General features: G+C 37.6%; 2 protein-coding genes across 2 annotated transcripts in view; one reads left to right on the top strand and one right to left on the bottom strand.

The window, feature by feature from the left end:
* LOC121368683 lies at positions 1-534 on the top strand. The gene has a single exon (XM_041493422.1). The coding sequence runs from the start codon at positions 1-3 to the stop codon at positions 532-534; it is 534 nt and encodes a 177-aa protein (XP_041349356.1).
* Positions 535-9,206: 8,672 nt separating this feature from the next.
* LOC121368682 (nitric oxide synthase, brain-like) overlaps positions 9,207-19,009 on the bottom strand; it is a 33,175-nt gene continuing 23,372 nt past the window's right edge. The window contains exons 19-26 of the mRNA XM_041493421.1: positions 18,270-18,439; positions 17,166-17,376; positions 16,496-16,583; positions 15,159-15,295; positions 13,999-14,150; positions 13,257-13,448; positions 12,544-12,738; positions 9,207-9,450 (exon numbers count right to left, since the gene is read on the bottom strand). Coding sequence (XP_041349355.1) covers positions 9,370-9,450; positions 12,544-12,738; positions 13,257-13,448; positions 13,999-14,150; positions 15,159-15,295; positions 16,496-16,583; positions 17,166-17,376; positions 18,270-18,439 — 1,226 coding nt within the window. The 3' untranslated portion in view covers positions 9,207-9,369. The remainder of the gene's footprint in view (positions 9,451-12,543; positions 12,739-13,256; positions 13,449-13,998; positions 14,151-15,158; positions 15,296-16,495; positions 16,584-17,165; positions 17,377-18,269; positions 18,440-19,009) is intronic.

Raw genomic sequence — 19,009 nt, 5'->3', positions numbered from 1 at the left:
ATGCCACCCAAGGGACGAGGAAAGGGCAAACAGAAAAGACATAGGTCTGTCACTCCTCCTGTTGCACCTTCTCCACAACATGATCGTGCTACGGTAGAATCCGACGAAGAACAACAAACACATGAGACAGTTGACATAGAAGTACAAACAAAAGACGAAGCTGCAACAACCCCAGCAATGAAAAAAACGAGACCTGTTCCATTGACCTTGCAGCCAGAACAAGAACAAGCATTGGCTGACTGGTATAAAGAAAATGAATTCTTATACAACTTCAGGATGGCTGATTATAAAAACAAGGAGAAGAGGCAGAGAATAATGAAAGAAAAAGCTCAACAGTTCGGAATATCTGCAGAACAGTTGACCATCTGGTTGAAATCGATACGAGACAGAGCAGGGAAAATCACCAAGAAGCAGCCCTCTGGCTCTGGAGCGCAGCCCCTCACTGACCGTGACAAGTGGGTCCTAGACAACTTCGGTTACATCCAGAATTACATGAGGAGAGTTGCAGAAGGCAAGAGAAAGAAAGGGGGTTAACTGTCGGAGAACCTGCCCAGTGCTGCTCCATCTGATGTATCTCAAGATCATGGTTCCACAGAAGAGGAGGATGGAGATTTAGATCCTGGGTCCGCTAGTGAAGTGTCCAAGGCGTCCAAATCCTCAAAGGTTTCTTCTTCCAAGCGTTCCTCAAAGATGTCCTCCACAACAACACCTTCAGCAGAAGACGTTCTGAGTAAAGTAAGTACATTTTGTGACAATGATCATTCCTCTTCTTTGCTTTGCTTGCAATTTCATCATGGTTCGTTTCAGATTTGTATGATTCTTTAGTAATGTACTTTGCCTCCATAATTATGACACTAGCTTTCCAAGCTGTCACAGTCAGGAAAGATTCTCTTTGTACTTAGGTTAAAGCTATTTTTCTCTTTTTCACGGTAGCCGTGGGGTCAAAGTCGCTTGATTAATTATCTTACGCCTCTCACCTCCTAGGCGTGAGTTCGAATCCCGCTCAGGGCAGGTTAATACTTGTCAAGGGATTTTTACACATACGAGTGTGGGAAAGTTGCCAGTTACTTGCCGCGGGTCGGTGGATTACTTCGAGTACTCTGGTTTCCTCGACCACTAAAACTGGCATGTTCGTAAATGACCTATATTGTGTTGATCTGACAATAAACCCGTCTCCCTCTGTTTTCAGATACTACAGAGAGTGAACAATGTCCAATCCGTATCCCACCAGATGAACTCCCCACAACAACCTAGTACTTGTGATGATGACAGAACGGCAGCAAGAAGAGCCTAGGCCCAAATGCTGTTTCATGAAAGCAAACTGATGGATGACGACACTTTTCAAGAGCTGCAGGCTGCTGTCTTCCCCGTCATTATGCACTACACAAATGTTAATCGACAACGACAGCTGGGGCAGCGAGGATCTTCGTCGTTCCAAGCACATTACCTAGGACCTTCGTCGTACCAATCACAGTACCCAGAACCTATGTCGTACCAATCTCAGCAGCCAAGACCTATATCGTACCAATCTCAGCAGCCAGGACCTTCTACATATCTGGCCAAAACTTCATACCAGCAGCTGCTTCCACCTCCTCCAGCTACAATTACATCGGTGCCAGCGCCAGGAACCCCTTCAGCTCAGCCTTCTACTTCTTCTCAATCATCCTCTGTGATTGCCCAGGCATGGCAAACTAGCACTCCAACCCATGGTCAGATACAATCTCCTAACAATTCCTTCTCCAGTCTTTTGGCGGCTCTTGGTACGATCGATGGCAATGATGACCAAAACAAAAATGGTGTTGATAGCAATGACAAGGAGTGAAACAGCATTGGTGAGTATGTTGCAAGTTTTTGGACATTAAAAACTCTATTTCTTTGTATTTTTTTACTTTTTAATTTCCATCTGAAGGACTGGGTTTGTTGTTGTTGTTGTTGTTGGACGTTTAACATGTATGTTTGTGATTATCCTAGACTTGATAAAGAATTTCTTTGAAGTTTAAAAGTTAGAACTTTGAACTTTAATCACCTAAAAGCATAATTCTTGTTTTATACGCACTTTTAAAATAAAGTTCATACTAAAAACAAATCTTAAAAAAGTTAAACAAAACTTAATTTTTTAGTTTATATTTTTTATGAAGTATGAACTTTATGATTTCTTCATCATGCATACATTTTTTATGTTCTTTTGTCAAAAAAATGAAAAATATTCATTTTTAATTGTAAAATAATAAAAATTTGGCGTCATATACAATCATTACTTAGCCATAAATGGTTTGTCTTGCGAAACCAAACAGTGATGTGAGTCCATATTTAGATATTGATTTACCCCCCTTTAGTTACAAGTCGTCAATTGCAGAATCCCCCTCTACGGGCAATTGCTTTGCGCGCCCAGTCTTTTAGCCGAGCCGTTAGGTTGGGGACGTAGAAAAAATTCGAAAAGAGAAAGAAAGAACACGATACAGAATGCCTAAAGCTAAAAACAAGACGAAAACTGCTTCGCAGAGGAAAACCCCGATATCGTATGACGGTAAGGGAAAACGAACTCCAGTTTCAACAAGAAACTTGGACCGTACAAAAAATGTGACGACAAACGAGCAGGCCGAACGGCCCAGAGCTCCCACAGGTAAGCATGGTAAGAACAGTGGGAAATCTATAACAGCAATTAACTCCGATAATTTAATATCCAGATTAAATGAGAGTGACGGGTCAGATGTAGAGGAGTTCGGTTTAGATACTTTTAGAAATGTACGGGTTATTGATAATTCTGTGAACGGTGCAAACAACCGGCCGTCTACGAGTTCGGAAGTCGTGGTAGATGGGGGGGGGATAGAGTGATCAGTGGGCGGTGGACGGAGTGGGCTCAGCAGTTTCCCTATCAGTGAAAGAAAAGATTTGGCAGGGGGAATATATCAATTTGGGAACGTTAAAAAATTCCGAATCCGCGACCGATCAGGATGCCCCTGTAACGTTTATCATTACAGAAAGTGGTATGCTACAGGCAAATAAGCAACCGTCACATCAGAAAAGCGTTAGCAACATAGTGGAATGGACCAGTGCTTTTACCATTTTCATGAGTGTGTATTTGGAAGCATTCCCCGAAAAACATCATCAAGACCTGCTGTCCTATATGCACACGGTAAGGTCAGCAGCTTTGCGTTTTAAAAATATGGGATGGTTGACTTACGATGAGCAATTTAGGAGGAGACAGGCAAGGTACCCACATAATTCTTGGGCTGATTTAATGTGCAGTTGTGGGTGATGCATATACTGGCCAGTATTCCACATAACCAAACAACCACTGCTGCTAGTGCATGGTTATTATAATTGCCTAACAATGTGATAAGTATTTTTGCAGATGTGTGGATGATGGGCTCATCATTAATATACTGGGCACACAGGAGAGCTGTTAGTCGACCGATTGGCAGACACCGTGGACTGGAAAATTGCCGCCTATCATGGTTCGGAAAAAGAGGCCAAAAATAGAGCGATCTTTTACCATCCATTAAACGTCAGCTGCAAAGGTATTCCGTACCTGACATAATCGTAATCCATTTGGGATCAAATGATCTGGTAGAGATCTCGGGGAAGGAGTTGGGTGATATGATTTTTGCAGATTTGGGGGAATTAAAGGGTATTCTGCCCATGACAGAAAAATTTGGTCCACCATTCTTCCTCGATTGGTTTGGCAGGGTGCAGTCTCTTTCGGGGATTGAACATAAACGAAAAAGGGTTAATCGTTATGGGTTGAAGTGGTTTTGTGAGAATGGGGGCTTTGGTATAAAATACTCAATTGTCAGTGAAGACAAGGGCTATTCAGAAAGGATGGCGTCCACTTGTCAGATATAGGAAATGACATTGTTCTCAATACATTGCAAGATGGCTTACAATCTTTTTTCGAGGGTGGTATTCAAGTTTATTGTGGCTAGTAAGAACCTTGGTTGAGTGGGGTGTCCTCGTATAGACGAGTCCTGTGGGGGCCAGGCACATAAATCTCAACGTTGGGGACCCTAGTTCGAGATAGGGGGCTCAAGGTAGCCCAGGTAGGTGCACCTCACCTTTTGTTGGTCACACTCTTAAGGGAGGGTGTATGAAACCATTTGCGTCGGTGACCCCAGTAAATGTGGGTTTCATACACAAACGGGGTGCATCGGGGGCCCTGTCCTTTGGGGACCCTAGGAAGGGCACGACTGTGCTGCCAGGAAGGCGCATTAGTCGATACCTGGCCTCCACAAATCTGACTTGGATTCGTCTTGTAGACTTTGTTTAAATAATAAATGCTTCACCAATTCATTCCACCATTAAAAATGTGTTCGTTGTGCTTGGATAGTATAAAATGGAAAGGAGGGGGCGGGGGATTATCGTTTGGTATGTGGCGAGACTAAAATAGCCCGAGTACTCTGCCATCAGAGAGCTAGATGGATATTTGGACGTCTAAATGTTCATCTAACCTGGCACTCTGACGGCAGAGTGCTCAGGCTACTGCCCATATGCCTGTTTGGCTCTTTAATGTCGGAGTACTCGGGCTAAACCTAAACACCACCAATACCAGCTTTGAGTCTAGACTTATGGGCTACGTCCAGTTAACATACACGACGTCCAACAAGTTTCAAAACGGAGTGTACAGTATTTCCAATTTAACCCGCGGCACGTCATGATGGATTCAGGTTACATTGTACCAAATCAACTCTTACTGGCGATAATGTTAATGTTTACTAATAAAACTGATATCGGCAGCGAATCAAGTTGTCAATACACCCAGGCAGTACACAAATAAAAGGTGTCGCACCTCACATTTAATCCACCTGCAAGAAAATGTGTGGTCACATACCATTTAAGAAATGTGTTAGCAATACTCATTTTCATAGAAAATCGCAGTTCCATTTTGGGTGGGGGGGGGGGGGGGGGGGGGTGTACCTTACATTAGTATTTACACAAATAATCAATGCTATATATTACTATCAATCACATACGCAACATTTTGTACTCTATAAATATTTGACGGTGAACTTTGACATGGAACTTCGTGCTTTGGTACAATGCAACCTTCAAGTATGTTGACAAAACCGCGGTGGTTTTCCTGGTTATTGGTTCATGAACGTTCGTCTCCCCTTGTTACTTATGTAGGTCTTCTTCAGGCAGACATCTATATCCTGATTTATAGCTATATCCTGGCACATTTATAATCTAATCTGTCTATATACCCAGCATAAGAATTAGCAATGCCGTGTCATATCATTGCTTCTGCTTGACTATCCAATACTATTATATTATTAGAAATATTATTCTTCTCTATGTTCTTGTGCTACGTTCCAATATTGCTTACGTCGTTTGACGGTATAAAAATAATTTCCTATTTATGTTACATGTATGTCACAACCATCAGCGCAATTCACATGATTAATACTAAACTTCTTTTTTTAAAAAAGAACAAAAAAAGCATTAAATAAACCCACATAAAACATAATTTTGGCGAGTGGATGCGACATAATTAGAATAGTGTCACATGCCGTAGTTAAAATATAACAAGGCACCAATTGGCTTCTGCACCTGAGTAATAAGTGTTTATTAAGATCTAATTAAATAATATACAGTTAGCCAGTTTACAGAAATCATGATACAGTCGTGCTTTCGCTTTAGTTGATTATACATAGCAAGTACTGGCAGATACCATGTGTGACTGGCATATCGTCTTTCATTGTATGTGAGCAGATATACAAGTATTTTCATTACTCTAACTAATCTACAATAATACAGAAGCAATTCGAGAACATTATTGTGTGGACTGCTTATTACATGTGCTGTGTTCATTATCCTGCAGTAAACTGTGTATGTATCATAATTCTGGTGTCAGCCTAATTCGTGATTTCAACTGCCATCATCTATTATAATATATACTTGCCGTGTCCTATTCAACACAGACACAGCATCTTCGTACCGTTCAGACTAATACCTAGATATTTGGCCATTTACTCTGTGTAGACATTTGCGGACTTTTCCTAGTATTATATCTGGAGTGAAGAAAATATATAATATATTATTATATCTCATACAAAGAAGAAATGTTTGCCTGTCTTAACTGGTTTACACCAGCGCATGCTATATATGACCATCAGTGGAGTAAGCAATACAGTATCATTATTTGGCTGCGACACGGAACATTTTCAATTTAACGATGAAGAACGTTGGCCAGTTGCAGTTGCTTGCAAACTTGAAAACACAAGGGATATTATTTTAGGACGAACATGTGGCGGTCACCAAATGTGTTGGGTCCTTGTATGACAAAGCAGATTGCACTTCTTTGAACAATCTTTAATATGACATTGTCATGCAGTAAGAAAAATATGCTTGCAAAAAAGCCACACAAAATTAAGACAATTTTTAACCTACATTGGTCAGCAGTGATCACAGATGCCTCTACCAGCTGATGGCATCGCGAGACGTCACCACACCGAAACGGGAGTTTGGAAATCCCGTCAAGTTTGGTTTTAAAAATAAAAAATGCTTTATGGGTGTGGTACCCAAGCTAATGAACCAGTTTGACCTTACCCAGAATTGCTGTACAATCTGACGTGAAAGTGATAGCCCATTTCCTGATTATGTTGTGTGTGAATGGATCACACCGCGACGTATAGGCGACGAATTTAGTTCTATGAAAAAGAGTACCTCTTTTCTTTATTTTATTATGTTGGTGTCTGGACAGATTTGGCAGTATGATTATGGAATACTGGAAGGGTAACATTGCCTCTTGATTTTGGCATATCAAACTGACAGATGCATATCTGCTTAGCTACATGCAAGACCATTGTTTACTATGCCTGTGGTACATATATTTAACAAGAGTAGCCACCCCTCCATTAGCCCATATGCTTAGGAGTCTGGGTAATTGGAATTGCAGATGGCGAAGTATCAATTTTATTTGCTTAAAGGGACATTCCCGAGTTTGCTGCATTGTAAGATGTTTCCGACTAATAAAATATTTCTACGATTATACTTACATATTAAATATATTTTCTTGTTTAGAATATCAGTGTTTGTATATTCAATGTGTTTCTGGTCGTCTTAATATTTGTAAGAAATAAAATGAAATTTAACCTAGTACAAATATTAGAACGATCAAAAACACGTTTAATATCGTCTCTGTTAGTCGATAACATGTTTGCAGCAAACTCAGGAATGTCCCTTTAAATCCTGTCACAGAGGCTGTTCTCTTCACGTCGGGTAGTACATAGCACCTACTGTTAATAATTTATTCAGTGCTTGGCTTTATATTTGTACTGTCACCAATGTATAATCAATAGTGGTGAGATACCTGAAGATAATCGTGAGATGAAAGCCGACGATATAATCGATAATAACTAGTATATGGATATGAGGACGGTAGTGTGTATAGCACTGTCTACTCAATGTATATACATGTATTATCCTCGGGGTTTTGTGCTATGGATTTATTAACCATTCATTCATTCAGTTATGATTTGGTATTGTAGTTATGATAACTCTGTCCCGACACCCTGGGGGCGGGATGTAGCCCAGTGGTAAATTGTTCGCTCGATGCGCGGTCGGTGTGAGATTGATCCCCGTCGGTGGGCCCATTGGGCTATTTCTCGTTCCAGCCAGTGCACCGCGACTGGTATATCAAAGGTCGTGGTATGTACTACCCTGTCTGTGGGATGGTGCATATAAAAGATCCCTTGCTGCTAATCGGAAAGAGTAGCCCATGAAGTGACGACAGCGGGTTTCCTCTCTGTGTGGTCCTTAACCATATGTCTGACGCGATATAACAGTAAATAAAATGTGTTGAGTGCGTCGTTAAATAAAACATGTCTGTCCGACACCTATCCACTGGCCCTGCCAGAGACTGGGTGTCGGATAGACGTGCCTGAACCTCTTTTGGATATAGGCACATTAATAAAGTAACAGTAACAGTATGATAACTTGTGAGTGCTAATAGTTGTATAATGACAACAATGCTTACTCAACGTTCAACAATTTGATCAATGGTTAGGCATATGTACCTCATCTTGATTTATCATTTTAGACGATCAATAAATATTTAAGGTTAAATGTTGTTTTAGAATTCGTCAAAACATGTTAACTAAACTTATAAAGCATCAAAACTTAATATTTACATAAAAAGTGTCTTTCAACACAAATTATTAGATTTTCATACCAAAAAATACCGCCATTTTAGTCAGTAATTTTAACTGTTTGACAACCAATTATCTGACATTATTACAAACAGTTTTAATGAAATTACCGACTCTATAAACGTCAGCTTTGACACTAAGATCTCATTTCTAAGTCTTATAGTTCTAAATATATACAATTTTATTGATGGACTGGCTGCCATTTTGTTCGCACTAACTATAGAAAATGTCTTCTTACATTTTCATGAATTCTGCACCCCAAATATTTACTTCAGCCATAGTAACAAATCTTATATTTCTGGCTGCAGTACACTTTTGCGGGCCTCTGTTGCAGGACTACATGTAAAAACAATAGTGGTGAGATACCTATAGACTGGGAAGTTGCTTTGATAGTACCTTGATTGGTGTCTGGCAAAAAATCTATGAAAATACAAAACATAAACCATCACCTGTGAATATACTAGTATATGGACACTGATTAAAATATATCATCGAGGTTACAGGCTCCAGTATTACACAACAACCAATTAATAATTATGTTCAGTCATTAAAATATTATTATTGAAACACACTGACGTGTAATTGTTTACCTACTTTAGTAGAGTGGTCTATTGTCGAACTGGTCAACAATTACATGTACTTCAACAGGTCATTCTTATGTAGAAATATAATAAACTGATGTAGATAAACAATTAATTTGTGTGGTACTATTTCTGTTACTGAGCTACTACGGGTAGTTTTATTGTTGTTCAGTCATCCAAAATGACATCACCGACGTCGTGGCAAGCCATCGGTCTACAGGCTGGTAGGTACTGGGTTCGGATCCCAGTCGAGGCATGAGATTTTTAATCCAGATACCGACTCCAAACCCTGAGTGAGTGCTCCTCAAGGCTCAATGGGTAGATGTAAACCATTTGCACCGACAAGTGATCCATAACTGGTTCAACAAAGGCCATGGTTTGTGCTGTCCTGCCTGTGGGAAGCGCAAATAAAAGATCCCTTGCTGCTAATCGGAAGAGTAGCCCATGTAGTGGCGACAGCGGGTTTCCTCTCAAAATATGTGTGGTCCGTAACCATATGTCTGACGCCATATAACCGTAAATAAAATGTGTTGAGTGCGTCGTTAAATAAAACATTTCTTTCTTTCCAAAATGACGTCATACATGGTAAATATTCCTTATATACTGTTATTTTCTCTTTGAGCTTGATGTAGCCAACTGTTTCAAATGATAACACATGGCGATGATGTTTTCTTGCGCTTTCGTTGTTTTTCTTCTATGTTTCTCGTAACATCTTGTCTGTCCTGAAATGAAATGGCACATGTTCATGTAACACAATTGTTGCTGGGCAGCTAATCGAATGATAATGTATTTAATGTGTTATATGTTTCAATGTGTATAGAAAATGTATATGAAAGACCTTCACTTTTACTACAAAAATGTAGCTTGGTGGTGGAGTTTCTCTAATACTCTGGACTCTGATTTTTAAATGTTGTAATAGTCGACAAGCAATTTAATTTGCACGAGCGTTCTTGAAAAACATTTATTGCTTCTCCTTTGTTATGTTTAATACGCATTATTCTATACAGAACATTTGTTGCACAACTTTATATTCATTCTGATATATGCATTATGCATTGTTATTTGCTAATTTATTATCATCATAAATAACAAGACACACACAGGCCTGTAGGCCTGTTAACAATATCTAGTTGAGGCGACACAATATCTAGTCGAGGCGGCACAATATCTAGTATAACAAGCCTGATTTTTTTTTTTAATTTTGTATAGCCTCTATTAGAAATTCGCGAGAAAAAATAGGCAGAGTTACGTCCCCTAATTAATAACCACTTCCGGCGCGTTCCGGTTACAGCAAATATGGCTGATGACCACAGTTGTTTGTGAATATTCAGCTGAGATTTATGCATGCCAGTCCCTGGCATCATAAATGTCCCCACCTATGCTTTAAAAATAAAGAATGATACAGGTAAAAATTAAGTTCATGAAATTGCGTTTTGTTATAACTGACCATGTGTTAAATATAGGAAGTGAATCTAGCAAGCTGTTACCCACCCTGATTGTTTTGGTCACTTGCTTCGACATTTGTTTTTTACAAAGCTGCAATCTCGCCTCACATTAATTATCATAATTTCATTTAAACATACAAACACACCTGCAGTTTTAATGAATTGTGTGTGACAGTAACACAGTTGTAATAGATAATAGAAACATATGTTTATAATGCGCCCCACGTAGAACGCATTTTTTCAAACCGCTTGTTTTCTAAATAACACACAGAAATAGTATATCTTTGTTATTTCCAAAACACTTATATATTTATTTTTACGTCAAACCAAACTTAAATTATTTACAAAACCAACAAAACATTTTGTAGGAGGATGGGACGGACTATATGTAATATTCCGATCAGAACAGTCCCCTTCCCCACGTGCTATATTATGTTTGTTGTTGTTTTAATGTATTTCCGGGGACGCGTGACCCGACCCCTCCCTTAAAAACACCACTAGTCAGTCTTGACTTCCTTTACACCATTTCCTGCACACGCGCCTGTTTGACTAAATATTTCATTTATTGCAAATCAATTAGGCCTATATGCATTGCATTATAAATTGTGCAGCTAAATATATAATTTAACCTAAAGACATCTACCTATAGTAACAGTACTTGTTTATTTACATCAAAATATTTGTGTAAACATATTTATGTTAGTCTTGCATGCCGATTATTTAAGATAGGTAGATGCCTAACATATTAAAATGAAGACATTATGTATACATGATTATAAGCGTAAGTGGCAGGCAAAACAAAAAATATGTGCGTGTGCGTGTGCGTGTGTGTGCGCCCTCCCCTTGCCACCTTGCGCCAGAAAACACATACACGCACACACAGATATATACAGGGTTCGAAATTAACGGTTGCCTGCCTGGCGACCGATTTTTTAAATCTTTTTTAAATCAATAATTAAATAAATAAATAATAAATAAATAAAAGTGAAAATAGATCCGGGCAAGTGAAAGTGCTGTCACCACTTGCCCGGATGCCAACTCAAAAATAAAGTTAAGCGCAGACACTGTATATATATATACATTAATATATAATAATAATAATAATTAATATATATTAATAATTGCAGATAGATAGTCGATCGTAACTATTAAATTACATATGAAATTGTATCCGTTACACTAGACCGGCCTCGGTGGCGTCGTGGTTAGGCCATCGGTCTACAGGCTGGTAGGTACTGGGTTCCGATCCCAGTCGAGGCATGGGATTTTTAATCCAGATACCGATTCCAAACCCTGAGTGAGTGCTCCGCAAGGCTCAATGGGTAGGTGTAAACCACTTGCACCGACCAGTGATCCATAACTGGTTCAACAAAGGCCATGGTTTGTGCTGTCCTGCCTGTGGGAAGCGCAAATAAAAGATCCCTTGCTGCTAATCGGAAAGAGTAGCCCATGTAGTGGCGACAGCGGGTTTCCTCTCTCAATACCTGTGTGGTCCTTAACCATATGTCTGACGCCATATAACCGTAAAATAAAATGTGTTCAGTGCGTCGTTAAATAAAACATTTCTTTTTTTCTTTCCGTTACACTATGTCCGTTACACCTTGTCTGACATTGACCCTGGACTCGCTGTTCCGATTTGTTTGCGTATTTTCACCAATAACGCATTTATTTGCATTGTCAGTATTCAGTTAAATTTAATATACGTCATGATGTACGATTTGTTACCTGTGTTTATTCCACTGAAAAATATGTGCAAGTTTGCTCCGGAAACCGTCTCTATTTCCGATTCATTATCGTTAGGCGAGGAAGTGAATTTCTGTTAGTTTCATTATTAACTAGCCTACTGCATAGGTCGTAGTTAATAATACAGCTAGCAATACAGAAAATCGCAGCTAGTCATTCAGTCAAATTAATGTACATTTCCGTTTGTACACAGTAATATATACACAAACACATGAATATTAATTGCAAATATCATAACTTTATTAAAATGCCGTTTTAACGAGTCAGTCATTCTGTAAAAGAAGGAGATTGCACACAATCTGACAAACAATAATAGTAATATAAAACTTTATTAACGTCGATGACTACTCCACAATTCAGTAGTAACGAAGGGCCTTTGTTGTAAGCGACTGGAGCGTGAACACGCCGGAAATAATTTAGTGGCTAATTAGGTCCGTTTAGCGCTATGCAAATCAAGGGCAGATAAGTATGTTTCTAATAGAGGCTGTAGAATAGAACGAAACAAACCACGTGCATTTTCGTCTTCGAGTGGTGGGAACATGACACTTACCCCATCCCCTACAGATGTGACCCACCCCTCTATAAGCAACAAGAATATGTAAAAGAAAAATTAATTTTTGAAGTTACCTTGACTGATGTGGGTGCTGTTGTTGTCTTTATCTGATTTGACACTGGTGTGTTCAATGAATTTTGCTTCACGGTTTCGTCAGTTACATTTATGATATGTGTAGTTCCGTTGATTTGTTCACCTGCCCGCATAGCTGTCTGGAGGTTGCGCTCAATACTAGTCCCGAAAATGTCCTTGTGGAATCGATTTGCTGTCTGAATCGAACAAGGAGCAGAATGGTAGTAGTGACAATTTTGGCTTGAAAAGTAACAATAATTCGCCTTTAAATTGCTTTGAAATACAAGGATTAAAAATAACTTTTGACTTAAATACATTTTCTAATGAAATAAAATAATGGTATATGGAGGATTTTTTGTGATTTAAGATTAAATAATGTTTTTGTCTTCTATGTTAAATTAAATAATGATCTCAGAACAGTTTACAGTTTAATACTAGTATACAATATTGATTTAACACCTTTTTTCCTTAAAACACAAAAAGTATGTAATGCCGCTTTTCGTAATTTTAGTACAAAAGTGAAAAATACGTCTAAACTACGACATTTTTCTAGCTTGAGATACACAAATTATTGGATATATTGTTGGAATTTCATGATAATTTAAGAATATTTTTGTGATAAGTTATGCTCTTATGAATCCAGTACCGTAAATGTAAACAATTTAACGGAACAATACGATTGTTTATATTATTACATAGGTACAGTATGACATACTTCAAGATCTTGAATATATTTCTTCGCACTTTTAACTGACATGCCACCTTCTTTCTGTAGAATTTTCTCCAAGGTTGCCATGACGTCAGACGCCATCTCAATACTTCCACACACGTAGAAATGCCCTCCTCGTTTGACGATACCACTGTACACATCAGCAGACATCTGAAGTAGTATATCCTGCACATATACCTGAAGAACGAAACAAAACATGCTGGTGCATTTTTACAGTCATTAGATAATTAGAAATATTAAAATGTGTTAAGGGCCTCAGAATTATATGTACGTGGTGCAATGTCCACTTTATTGTGGCAGTGTCCCAAATAATGGATTGGGTGGGGGTTTACAAATGTTTGCTATTGTTAATGCGTTTGGCAATACTAATATATAATTTTGTTAAAATGTATTTTGTTCCAAAAGGTGACTTTTATTTACAATTTTATTTTGTGAAATAAAAATGTAGCTTTTTGCATTTATCAAATTGATCAAAGATACATTATTCATTTTTATTCTACTGCTAGTACTGTTGTAATAGTAACTTAGTAGTAGTAGTAGTTGTAGTTGTAGTAGTAGTAGTAGTTGTAGTAGTAGTTGTAGTAGTAGTAGTAATAGTAGTAGTAGTAGTAATAGTAGCAGTGATAATATTACTACTAATTCTATTACTACTACTACTATCACTAATAATAATATCGTGGTCAACAACCACTACTACTATTCAATGATCATGTTCAAATGTACGTACCTTGGGTTGTCCCTGCCGTCTAGAAAAGGCAATGTAACAACCTGTAAGAATGCCTTCTGCTTTCATCTGCCTTAATTCTGTTTCGTAGATAAAGTCTTCTGCTGGGTTACGGCAACCAAAATATAACTTCATTTCTCCCCAGGTTTCCCCATCTGTTGTATGACAAGCACCAAAATAGGATACACATAATAGTATAACCAAAATGGTTTACATGAATTTGAATCTCACATACTGTAACGCTGAATCTCATATACTGTAACGCTGATTATGCTAGCGGTTCCGTCTCAGTGGACAACAGGTTGATTAAACATATATTTATATTGTACAAAGAACAAAGGAATTGAGCTCAAGTTTGCTAACTTACATTGGTCTCTTCTATATGCATACAATATACATGGTGACCATATATATATATATATATATATATATATATATATATATATATATATATATGGTGAATACTGATACAAAGGGTATAGGTGAAGCCTTACACGAGATACATGACGAAGAGTGAACTTTATTTCGCATGTATATGCTGTATGTATCAGTACCTTCGTGATAATTTTCAAATACTAAAAGTGCAAACGTATTTTTTAATATTGTCTAAAATATTTAAAACCTGACACCCCCCCCCCCCCCCCCCCCCCACACTCACACACACACACACACAAACCAACAAAAACCCCCACAAACAGTTATTAATTAATGATTAATAAAATTACAGGACAATATAGTTTACTTGACTAATTCATGATGTTTTTGTATTGTTATCTGTGTATTTAGAGAGTTGAAGGTTTGTCTGAAAGTCAACATTACATTTCTTAGGAACGAACTTCATTGTTTGTATCCTTTAAAAACATAAATTCTGTAGCATACATTTTGTCTGCCGTGGCTGTGTTCGCGATTTTTATATACACCAACAGAAACAATCTTATTACTAAATAAAAAGATATTGTCAGTTTCATGTCTATTAATGTAATTTTCTTGAAAAGCAGTTTCATCACCATGATTCTGTCATGCATCGCTACCTAGTGCTAAATTATTTTAAAATCAATATCAAAATAATTTTGCTAAGCACTGAACATATGATTAGTCACATTAAAATTCCAAATGTGTTTATTTAGAAATCAACTGCCATCTCGATGATAAGGAAAACGCACCTGCAGATTGTGTGAGCAACGTTTCCTTGTTAATTTTCCTTTGCTGCCAGAAACTCCTCAACGGCGCTATCCCAGACCCTGAACTTATTAGATAAACTGGCAGTGTGACATCCTCTGGCATTCTGAAGTTAGGTGCCCTGAAAAGAGTGCATGTAACGTACAACTGACAAAACATTATTCGACGGTAACATTACATCTACCAAAGCCTAGACTGGTGCAGAGGGTCATTTATTTGACTAAAGACTTTGAGTTAATGGGTTCGATCTTTGTATCAGATTCAACCCGTGTATAGTTTAGTGACGATGTGTATTTTCAAGGCCACTACACCAACATCGCGTTCACTCATTTAATATCTCTAAATTATCTGATAGGTATGTAAAAACAAATTAACTGAATCTAAGACCACCAAAACCAATAGAAGAAAGGACAGGAAAGAAAAATGTGTTTAACACTACCTCAGCACATTTTAAACTACATTTTTTCCCCTGGTGTTACCGATAAAGCGACAATGGATCTTTCACGTGCTTTTTCGCTTATACAATGACAGTACATACCAGTCTTTGATGTACCAGTGGGAAGATAAAAATTAGACTACTGAGGACCCATAGTCCCTTAGGCTAGCGCTCTACCGACTACCTAAATCCCGTCCAGAGGAAGAACAAGAACAAAAAGTACAGTAAGAAAAATCATACGAAAAATAAGAGGTGAAACAAACTGGCATGTATGTATTAATGGCAATTAAACTGAAAGAATGTGCGTACACGGACTTTAAAAAATAGAACGAAATTTAAATTCAACATTTGAGTCATTATATTACATGTGGAAAAGAGAATTCTGTCTTAATTCCAAATCAACGAATCAATATAACAAGAAAGTCTGATGTTGCTTAGATGTTATTCAACTTCAACATCGATGCACCGCTATATTCAATTGAAAACACAAAATATTATAATTTATTAGGTATGTAAGTCTTCCATTACACATCTATCTGCATTTTAACTACATGTATAATATGCACTAACGTATGCTCTCTGCATGTTTAGTTTTGTCATATACATATTTCCTCAGAGGGACAGGTTGTGCCAGACTGCACAAATACCTGGAATAGGTGCAAAGGACAGAAAAGACGAACCGTGATTGGACTGAAGTGTGAACATTAAAATATAAAATGAAGTAAAAGGAATTGGCATACTGACGGCAAACAGAAACTTATTTATATATGCTTCAAATTATTAATTCAAGAAGGAATTAGCGACTGTCTATTTAATGTAAATGTTATCATCGGAAATCACTAATAAAAGCAAAATGCCATTAGGCAGTAATAATACAGCACATACACTCTTAGTGTGCACGGGACCGTTTCTCCAATATCACAACTATTCAGCCAGCCAGAACACACACCTTTACGGATAGGGCCGGAACCATCTGTAAATACAATTCTTAATATTTAACATGATGGATGACAGTAAGAGATGATGTAGGGGTTAAATTAATGGAATAGTGGACGTAAACGAAAAGTGGGACGAAAACAAACGTGACACAAATTAATCTGTAATGAAAGCCTTGGATAAAGAGACAGACCCACATAATTATAAATTCTAATAGAGAAATCATACAGATAGGAGGTATATGCTGCCTGAAAAAAAGAAGAAAATATGATGGAAAATATGAATCATGGTTCTTGGGTGTAACATATATAACCCGAACATGTACTTCACAATGTCGTATGCAACTGATCCATCATATAAACCCATAAACTATGAACCGATTTTAGTATACAATCAAATACTCTTTGTCAGATAATTTGTATTTAATATAGAGAAAACTCATCAATAAACAGATAGTAAATAACAACGTCTGATTACTAGTAATTTAGTAGTTTACATTTTAAAAATGTTTGAAAGTATCAAACTCAATGTTACTTGATGGTCGCATGTTACTGGATATAGATACAGGCACATTATATCTTTCGCTGAACAGGTTGTTCTGATACAATGCGATCATCACCTTGTGTTCTGTATCGTACTACAGCTATAGTTGCGTGGATCTGGTCTGGCGTAACCAGTGAAGATGAACTGATGCTGTAGAAACGCTGCTGTAACAGTGGAAGTTGAGTCATGATCAACGACGGCGGAACCTTCAACGAGGGGAACTGGTTGAGGACATCCAGCAGGTTTAGAGTCTTCTTGTACTTCCATTCTTCGTACAGCCGAGACACCTGCATATTATCATTGGATAGAAGGAAGGAAATGTTTTATTTAACGACGCACTCAACACATTTTATTTACGGTTATATGGTTAAGGACCACATAGATATTGAGGAAGGATCCCCACTGTCGCCACTTCATGGGCTACTCTTTTTGATTAGCAGCAAGGGATCTTTTATATGCACAGGATAGCACAGCACATACCACGGCCTTAGTTATACCAGTCGTGGTGCACTGGATGGAGTGAGAAATAGCCCAATGGGTCCACTGACGGGGTTCCATCCTAAACCGACAGCGAGCGCTTTACCACTGGGCTACGTCTCGCCCCCTATTATTGGATAGATGCATACTTAACAAATGTAAATGAAACCATAATTAAAGCTGGAGTTTAAGAACTACTTATCATAAACTGTCACCTGATTCTGTGTCATTATGCATTCTGATTTAACCTAGTCGAAACGGCAAAACCATGTAGTACCAAATTCATAGCTGTGTACAGAGTGCCAGCGATAGACCTTTAACATGTTTATGTTAAATTTCAATTTAAAATGTTTAAATTTCATACAAATTCACCAATTAAAAATTTCCAATTTTATTAGTTTATGAAGATTGAACCATGTTTCAGAACTATCCGATAAAAACTTTAGAAGATAGACTTTCGTTTTTAATTTAAATTTTTAAACAATAATTAACACATATTCAAAATTTCTAAAATATCTCTCAGTTAGTTTGTTAAGAATCGTTATATCAGGTTTCAGGACAATTCAATTAAAACTATAGCAGAAGATATCAAAAGAAAATTTGACAGACATATGTCATACTATTCAGTATTAAACAAGCTCCCCTGAAGAAGTTATACTAGAACTAAGAATTAGAAAGCCATAATAAAAACGAACAAACTTACTGTAGACAGTTGTTCGAGAATTTCTCGATCATCATCACGTGATGCTTGAGTAGCCAAAAGTTTCAAAAATGATTGTGATGGAGTCGTGGTTATATCGAGATAGTGCCCAAGTGCCCTTCGAAGACTGCATTTTGGTCTTTTGTCATACGGTATCCATTTTGTGGTGGTACCTTCAACAAATCACATTTTGGAGATAACGGCTGCATTCTACATAATACCGCTCTTAAGATTATATCCAACGGTCTATGTACGTAGGTCTACACAACAGCATCTATGATAGATGTAAATGTAACAAACAGGAAACATGTTTTAAGTAGTAAATTATATATATCAGCCAGAATACATGTTTTAAGTAGTAAATTATATATATCAGCCAGAATACATGTTTTAAGTAGTAAATTATATATATCAGCCAAAATACATGTTTTAAGTAGTAATCTGATTTGATTGGCAGCACTTGAAACCACAACAGGAGTATATCATAAGTTTGTAATTATTTCCGTATTATTAAAACGTTCATATATGTTAGTTTTATTGACGTTGGCGAGTCTGACAGAGATGTCGTTATAAGCTTGGTCTCAGCAGCTTAAATTGTGTACGAATACCACCGAGTTCCATAACCCCTGTGAAGTCCATAATCCATTATACAGCGACTGGAGATAAACACTATGTAAGATTTATGATATCTCATGATAATATTCAACATATTATGTTGTATATCGATTTAAAGACATCGGGTT

This window comes from Gigantopelta aegis, chromosome 3, assembly GCF_016097555.1.
Source record: "Gigantopelta aegis isolate Gae_Host chromosome 3, Gae_host_genome, whole genome shotgun sequence".
Lineage (NCBI taxonomy): Eukaryota > Metazoa > Mollusca > Gastropoda > Neomphalida > Peltospiridae > Gigantopelta > Gigantopelta aegis.
Note: the sequence above shows the minus strand (reverse complement) of the source record. Positions and strands in the feature narration are given on the sequence as shown.

What these genes read in the sequence shown, in the direction of transcription:
- LOC121368683 (XM_041493422.1), top strand. Translation starts at nt 1, where the DNA reads ATGCCACCCAAGGGACGAGGAAAGGGCAAACAGAAAAGACATAGGTCT.